The sequence below is a fragment of the Rhinoderma darwinii genome, chromosome 2 (genome assembly GCF_050947455.1).
Source record: "Rhinoderma darwinii isolate aRhiDar2 chromosome 2, aRhiDar2.hap1, whole genome shotgun sequence".
Taxonomy (NCBI): Eukaryota; Metazoa; Chordata; class Amphibia; order Anura; family Rhinodermatidae; genus Rhinoderma; species Rhinoderma darwinii.
In genome coordinates, this window is record NC_134688.1 from 2,362,125 (window position 1) to 2,371,061 (window position 8,937).

Sequence of the window (8,937 nt, forward strand, 5' to 3'; positions counted from 1 at the left end):
CGTATGATGCCAGTCTTCTACCCCACCTCCGTATGATGCCAGTCTTCTACCCCACCTCCGTATGTTGCCAGTCTTCTATCCCGCCTCCGTATGATGCCAGTCTATGCCCAGTCTTCTACCCCACCTCCGTATGATGCCAGTCTTCTACCCCACCTCCGTATGATGCCAGTCTTCTACCCCACCTCCGTATGATGCCAGTCTTCTACCCCACCTCCGTATGATGCCAGTCTTCTACCCCACCTCCGTATGATGCCAGTCTTCTACCCCACCTCCGTATGATGCCAGTCTTCTACCCCACCTCCGTATGATGCAGTCTGTGCCCAGTCATCTACCCCACCTCCGTATGATGCCAGTCTATGCCCAGTCATCTTCCCTCACCTCCGTATGATGCCAGTCTGTGCCCAGTCATCTTCCCCACCTCAGTATGATTCCAGTCTGTGCCCAGTCATCTACCCCACCTCCGTATGATGCCAGTCTGTGCCCAGTCATCTACCCCACCTCCGTATGATGCCAGTCTGTGCCCAGTCATCTACCCCACCTCCGTATGATGCCAGTCTGTGTCCAGTCATTACCCCACCTCTCCGTATGCCAGTCTATGTCCAGTCATCTTCCCCACCTCCGTATAATGCCAGTCTTCTACCCCACCTCCGTATGATGCCAGTCTTCTACCCCACCTCCGTATGATGCCAGTCTTCTACCCCACCTCCGTATGATGCCAGTCTTCTACCCCACCTCCGTATGATGCCAGTCTTCTACCCCACCTCCGTATGATGCCAGTCTTCTACCCCACCTCCGTATGATGCCAGTCTTCTACCCCACCTCCGTATGATGCCAGTCTTCTACCCCACCTCGAGTATGATGCCAGTCTTCTACCCCACCTCGAGTATGATGCCAGTCTTCTACCCCACCTCGAGTATGATGCCAGTCTTCTACCCCACCTCCGTATGATGCCAGTCTTCGCCCAGTCATCTTCCCCACCTCTGTATGATGCCAGTCTGTGCCCAGTCATCTTCCCCACCTCCGTATGCCAGTCTGTGCCCAGTCATCTACCCCACCTCCGTATAATGCCAGTCTTCTACCTCACCTCCGTATGATGCCAGTCTGTGCCCAGTCATCTATCTCACCTCCGTATGATGCCAGTCTTCTAACCCACCTCCGTATGATGCCAGTCTGTGCCCAGTCATCTACCACACCTCCGTATGATGCCAGTCTGTGCCCAGTCATCTACCCCACCTCCGTATGATGCCAGTCTGTGCCCAGTCATCTACCCCACCTCCGTATGATGCCAGTCTGTGCCCAGTCATCTACCCCACCTTCGTATGATGCCAGTCTGCCCAGTCATCTACCCCACCTCCGTATGATGCCAGTCTGTGCCCAGTCATCTACCCCACCTCCGTATGATGCCTGTCTGTGCCCAGTCATCTACCCCACCTCCGGATGATGCCAGTCTGCCCAGTCATCTACCCCACCTCCGTATGATGCCAGTCTGCCCAGTCATCTACCCCACCTCCGTATGATGCCAGTCTGCCCAGTCATCTACCCCACCTCCGTATGATGCCAGTCTGCCCAGTCATCTACCCCACCTCCGTATGATGCCAGTCTGTGCCCAGTCATCTACCCCACCTCCGTATGATGCCAGTCTGTGCCCAGTCTTCTACCCCACCTCCGTATGATGCCAGTCTTCTACCCCACCTCCGTATGATGCCAGTCTTCTACCCCACATCCGTATGATGCCAGTCTTCTACCCCACATCCGTATGATGCCAGTCTTCTACCCCACCTCCGTATGATGCCAGTCTTCTACCCCACCTCCGTATGATGCCAGTCTTCGCCCAGTCATCTTCCCCACCTCCGTATGATCCAGTCTGTGCCCAGTCATCTTCCCCACCTCCGTATGCCAGTCTGTGCCCAGTCATCTACCCCACCTCCGTATGATGCCAGTCTGTGCCCAGTCTTCTACCTCACCTCCGTATGCCAGTCTGTGCCCAGTCATCTACCCCACCTCCGTATGATGCCAGTCTGTGCCCAGTCATCTACCCCACCTCCGTATGATGCCAGTCTGTGCCAAGTCATCTACCCCCACCTCCATATTATGCCAGTCTGTGCCCAGTCATCTACCCCACCTCCGTATGATGGCAGTCTGTGCCCAGTCATCTACCCCACCTCCGTATGCCAGTCTGCCCAGTCATCTACCCCACCTCCGTATGATGCCAGTCTGTGCCCAGTCTTCTACCCCACCTCCGTATGATGCCAGTCTTCTACCCCACCTCCGTATGATGCCAGTCTGTGCCCAGTCATCTACCCCACCTCCGTATGCCAGTCTGTGCCGTCATCTACCCCACCTCCGTATAATGCCAGTCTTCTACCTCACCTCCGTATGCCAGTCTGTGCCCAGTCATCTACCCCACCTCCGTATGATGCCAGTCTGTGCCCAGTCATCTACCCCCACCTCCGTATTATGCCAGTCTGTGCCCAGTCATCTACCCCACCTCCGTATGATGGCAGTCTGTGCCCAGTCATCTACCCCACCTCCGTATGATGCCAGTCTGTGCCCAGTCTTCTACCCCACCTCCGTATGATGCCAGTCTGTGCCCAGTCATCTACCCCACCTCCGTATGATGCCAGTCTGTGCCCAGTCATCTATCCCACCTCCATATGATGCCAGTCTATGCCCAGTCATCTACCCCACCTCCGTATGATGCCAGTCTGTGCCCAGTCATCTACCCCACCTCCGTATGATGCCAGTCTGTGCCCAGTCATCTACCCCACCTCCATATGATGCCAGTCTATGCCCAGTCATCTACCCCACCTCCATATGATGCCAGTCTATGCCCAGTCATCTACCCCACCTCCGTATGATGCCAGTCTATGCCCAGTCTTCTACCCCACCTCCGTATGATGCCAGTCTTCTACCCCACCTCCGTATGATGCCAGTCTGTGCCCAGTCATCTACCCCACCTCCGTATGATGCCAGTCTGTGCCCAGTAATCTATCCCACCTCCATATGATGCCAGTCTATGCCCAGTCATCTACCCCACCTCCATATGATGCCAGTCTGTGCCAAGTCATCTACCCCCACCTCCATATTATGCCAGTCTGTGCCCAGTCATCTACCCCACCTCCGTATGATGGCAGTCTGTGCCCAGTCATCTACCCCACCTCCGTATGCCAGTCTGCCCAGTCATCTACCCCACCTCCGTATGATGCCAGTCTATGCCCAGTCATCTCCGTCATTTTAGCTTTTGTCTACATTATCATGTTCCTTATTTTCTTTTACCCCCTATGATGGCCACCTGTGCCCACAGTCATCTCCCTGACCCATGTGATGCCAGCCGATCTCCTTTGTTATCCCTCCACCCCTTCTCTATTGTGACTTGACTTTTGTGGTATGCCAGCCTTTTTACCCTGTGCCAGTATTGAGCTGTATTGGTGCCCAGCTGGCATGGAGTGTAGTCGTCCTGTGTGTGTAATATAATTTCCTCTGTCTGCGCCAGGTCCGTTTATCGCCATCCTCTTTGCTAAATTGGAGAACATGCTGACCAACTCCCTGTATGTCAACTTCCTGCTGACTGGCATTGTGGCACAGCTGGCCTGTCACCCGCAGCCGCTGCTCCGCTCCTTCCTGCTGAACACCAACATGGTGTTCCAGCCGAGCGTCAAGTCCCTGGTTCAGGTGAGAATTCTCTCCGATGTATAGAGGTGACAGAGCGATGGCGGGCAGTGCCAGTCTTGTGGGTCTGCTGTATGATGTAGGATTCTCTGCGGTTCAGGTGTTAGATGTCCCTTTTATGAATAGAGATAACAGTGATGGTGGGCAGTGCCAGTCTTGCGGCTCTGTCCTGGTATAGGGGCACACATGGCAGTCCCCCTGTATAATGTAGGATTCTCTGCAGTTCAGGCGTTGATGTCCCTCTTCTTCTGCTGCAGGTTCTGGGCTCAGTGAAGAATAAGATTGAAGCGTTTTCCACCTCTCAGGAGGATTTCCCAACTCTGCTCTTTAAGGCCAAAAAGTTCCTGATTGCCCGGGGGAAGCTGGACTGGGGCGAGGGTCAGGGTTCTGTGCCCGCCCTGCGCCGCTCTGACACGATGGGTAAGGAGCCTCCGTCATGTCTGACTGTAACGTAACAAGCATTGGGGTTCAGTGGTGGCTATGAGACATTGAAAGGGTAGCTCCACATTTAAATCTCCATATAATGCTGTGATATACTCCAGTCACATCCAGAGCTGCAGTCCCCAATCTTCCGTTATGTCATATCCGTAACCTCCAGTGCTGCAGTCTCATTTTAGGGGACATTTTTATAGCGTTCTAGCTCTGGATAATACTGGAGTATGAGACCTGATGTGACTGCAGCTCTGGACGTGACTGGAGCAGAACAATAAGAAGAAAAATGTGCGCGCTCCAGCCGGGCCGCACGCGCTCCAGTCACGCTTGGCCGCGTGCGGCCCGGCGTGACTGGAGCGCGCGCATTTTTCTTCTTCTTGTTCTTCTGATTTCATCTTTCAATCTGCAGTGAAAAGCCGGAAGCCGTCCATAGGAGAGCTGATCTTGCGTCACACTAACAGTCCCACGCGGGCCCGCCAGGCTGCACAGATGGCCTTCCAGCACGTACGGGACGGTCAGGTCCTCCACGCCCTCTCGGGGACGTCCATCTTCAAGACTTCAGCAGAGAAGCAGAACGAGGCGCTGCGGGTGAAGAACGCCGTCTACTGCGCCGTCATATTCACCGAGTTCATGAAAGAGCTGGCGGCGATTACGCAGGAGCACGCGGTGGCGTCCCCCTACCTGCCGGCAGACACGGAGGAGTGAGCAGCGCGGGGGTCGGCTGCTGGACACGCCTCCTCTGTTACGGGGCGCCGGATCCTTTTATTGATGGGAGTTTTATATTATTAGGGATGTGGAGAACTTGGGGGGGGGGGGGGGGGGGATGTGACCGCGGCGCGACCGTCCCGTCTGTGTCCAGGGATCAGCTGACCTGTGGACTGCCCCCTCCCCCACCCTGCTGGACAGAACCATGGCGATCGGGTGGGGTGCTCCCTTATTTACAGGCAGCTTTCATCTCGGACCGAACTCGCCATCGGCTGCGTCACAACCACGAGGCCCAATTTTTAATTTATTATGTTGGGGGTGTTAGGCCGGTGATGTCTGTGTATATACCTGTATGTACATGTGTGTGTATATAGCTATATTTATATATACATGCCCGCCGTATACCGCAATCTGCCCACTGGAATCCTGGGAGATCCTGTTTTTACAAGCTGTTGTTGCCTGGGGAGTCTGTGGGAGCGTGATTGACACTTGAGTTGCTCTAGACTCCTCCCCCTGCGCCTGCTCCGCGGTTTTGTTACCTCCTCGGAGTGCGGTTTAATAACGGTCACCCCTGAAATGTGTCGGGTGCCCCCGGGGGGTAAAACTGCTGAGGACTGTGAAATAAGAAACCAGCGTCTCTCTCCTGCCACCTGCTGGACGACCCCTGGAACTGCAGCAAACGCTAAGACTAGAGCTCCATAGCGGCACCTGCGCGTTATAGGATTACCGGAAACGTGAGCGAGAATTCTAAACCATAAACAGCCATTGACAATAATCCGTTGTGTTTGGCGATGGCGGGTTGTTGTCGCGGGGGCGCTGTTGTGTTTGGCGATGGCGGGATGTTGTCGCGGGGGCGCTGTTGTGTTTGGCGACGGTTGTTGTGTCTCTTACATCTATTAATTCCACCGTAGGGTAACATTAAACCTGGATCATTCTGGCGGAGTTTCTCCGGGGTCGCCGCGGCGTTTCTCGGGGTCGCCACGGCGTTTCTCGGGGTCATCGCGGCGTTTCTCGGGGTCGTCGCGGCGTTTCTCGGGATCGTCGCTGCGTTTCTCGGGGTCGCCGCGGCGGTTCTCGGGGTCGTCGCGGCGGTTCTCGGGGTCGCCGCGGCGGTTCTCGGGGTCGCCGCGGCGTTTCTCGGGGTCGCCGCGGCGGTTCTCGGGGTCGTCGCGGCGGTTCTCGGGGTCGCCGCGGCGGTTCTCGGGGTCATCGCGGCGGTTCTCGTTTCCTCATTGCTGGTATATCCACCGGACGCGGTCTAGAGGAGGCGACGTGCCGATCCTGGAGCTGCTTCTGATGGTCTCGGGCGTCATCACTGCAGAACATCAGATAATCGCTCACACCTCAATCTATTATGTGATCGTCACTTCTGGAGAGGTGCGATGATCTGCAGGAATCTCCTGATATAAGGGAAGAACTTTATAAGAAATGTCATTGTGTTTTCTGTAGTGGATGCGAAGCTCTAAGGCTATGTTCACACGGAGTATTTTGGGGGAGGAATATCTGCCTCAAAATTCTGTTTGGAACTTTGAGGCAGATATTCCTCTCCCTGCACGCCGATTTTCGCGGCGATTATCGCGCCGATTTTCGCCCACGGCCATTGAGCGCCGCGGGCATAAAACAGCGAGAAATACGCTTTCTCTGCCTCCCATTGAAGTCAATGGGAGGTCGGAGGCGGAAGCGCCCGAAGATAGGGCATGTCGCTTCTTTTTCCCGCGAGGCAGTTTTACTGCTCGCGGGAAAAAGACGCCGACGCCTCCCATTGAAATCAATGGGAGGCGTTCTCGGGCCGTTTCTGCCGAGTTTTGCGACGCTGTTTCCGCGTCAAAAAACTCTGCAAAATACCCCGTGTGAACATAGCCTAAAGGAGTAAAGTACATGGAGTGATGATGGTGATGGTGATTGTGGTGGCGAGGATGATGATGATGATGATGGAGGTGGTGGTGGTGGCGAGGAGGAGGAGGATGATGATGATGGAGGTGGTGGTGGTGGCGAGGAGGAGGAGGATGATGATGATGGAGGTGGTGGTGGCGAGGATGGTGATGATGATGATGATGATGGAGGTGGTGGTGGCGAGGAGGATGATGATGATGATGATGATGATGATGATGGAGGTGGTGGTGGCGAGGATGGTGATGATGATGATGATGATGGAGGTGGTGGTGGCGAGGAGGATGATGATGATGATGATGATGGAGGTGGTGGTGGCGAGGATGGTGATGATGATGATTGTGGTGGTGGTGAGGATGATGGTGATTAGGATGATGATGATTGTGATGATGGTGGTGGTGGTGGCGAGGATGATGGTGATTGTGATGATGATGATGGTGATTGTGGTGGTGAGGATGATGATTGTGCTGCTGCGGAGGGGCGGCTCATAATGTCGATGTTCACGCCGCGTCTTCTCTACCCCTCCTCCTCCTCGCTGCTTCTCCGCTTCTGATAATTATATTCAGGTTCAATCTATACTCCAGTCACATCCAGAGCTGCCATTTAGAGTTCTGCTACTAGATCATGTTTTATACTCCAGTCACATCTAGAGCTGCAGTCACAACTCTACGGTTAAATGATGTCTTGTGCTGCAATCACATCCAGAGCTGCAGTTAGAATTCTGTAACATCGTGTCTTCTACTCCATTCACATGCTGAGCTGCTGTACCATAATGGCTTCACATCTTCCTGCTGGATCAGTGTCTACTCACTTTGTGGTAGGATTTAGTGTTTACACAAGGCAGAGTTGTGACTGCAGCTCTAGATGTGACTGGAGTATTCAGACATGCTGTAGCTTAGAATCAGTACATGTACAGCACAAACTGAACCAGCAGCTGCACCATAATGGTGTGACCGGAGAGCTGCACCGTGACGTAAGAGTGGAGATGTAACTGCAGCTCTCGATGTGACTGTAGTATAGCAGTAGAATTATAACTGCAGCTCTGGGTGTGACTGGAGTATAATACGTGACGTGTCAGTTTGTGATTATTATGTGAGACGCGATGGAGCTACATCACGCAGCCCGTTTTTTGCGCGGAGCGCTGCTTATGCCGTTTCCCGTAGTGGGCGGAGCTTTCCTCCGTGTCTGGAAAAAGCCTTTTTTAGTGAATGATTTTTACTTTTTTGTGTTTCGCTTCTGTTCGCATTTTACCTATTGGTTGTTTTTAATGTTTGTGTGAGAATTCATCGCCGTTGGTGAGAGCGCCGCCCGCTGCGAGGCAAAATAACGTACAAAACATTTACTGTAGGAATCTGAACCAATCTGGTTGTACAATCCTGATAATCTGTACAATCCCGGGATCAATGCCCTGATAATCTGTACAATCCCGGGATCAATGCCCTGATAATCTGTACAATCCCGGGATCAATGACCTGATAATCTGTACAATCCCGGGATCAATGCCCTGATAATCTGTACAATCCCGGGATCAATGACCTGATAATCTGTACAATCCCGGGATCAATGACCTGATAATCTGTACAATCCCGGGATCAATGACCTGATAATCTGTACAATCCCGGGATCAATGACCTGATAATCTGTACAATCCCGGGATCAATGACCTGATAATCTGTACAATCCCGGGATCAATGCCCTGATAATCTGTACAATCCCGGGATCAATGACCTGATAATCTGTACAATCCCGGGATCAATGCCCTGATAATCTGTACAATCCCGGGATCAATGACCTGATAATCTGTACAATCCCGGGATCAATGCCCTGATAATCTGTACAATCCCGGGATCAATGACCTGATAATCTGTACAATCCCGGGATCAATGACCTGATAATCTGTACAATCCCGGGATCAATGCCCTGATAATCTGTACAATCCCGGGATCAATGACCTGATAATCTGTACAATCCCGGGATCAATGACCTGATAATCTGTACAATCCCGGGATCAATGCCCTGATAATCTGTACAATCCCGGGATCAATGACCTGATAATCTGTACAATCCCGGGATCAATGCCCTGATAATCTGTACAATCCCGGGATCAATGACCTGATAATCTGTACAATCCCGGGATCAATGACCTGATAATCTGTACAATCCCGGGATCAATGACCTGATAATCTGTACAATCCCGGGATCAATGACCTGATAATCTGTACAATCCCGGGATCAATGACC

At 53.1% G+C, this 8,937-nt stretch overlaps 1 protein-coding gene across 1 annotated transcript in view; it reads left to right on the forward strand.

The window, feature by feature from the left end:
* Nucleotides 1-5,868, forward strand: part of FHIP1B (FHF complex subunit HOOK interacting protein 1B) — a 47,756-nt gene extending 41,888 nt beyond the window's left edge. The window contains 3 exon segments of the mRNA XM_075851273.1: nt 3,494-3,672; nt 3,927-4,089; nt 4,511-5,868. Coding sequence (XP_075707388.1) covers nt 3,494-3,672; nt 3,927-4,089; nt 4,511-4,806 — 638 coding nt within the window. The 3' untranslated portion in view covers nt 4,807-5,868.
* Nucleotides 5,869-8,937: the final 3,069 nt, after the last annotated feature.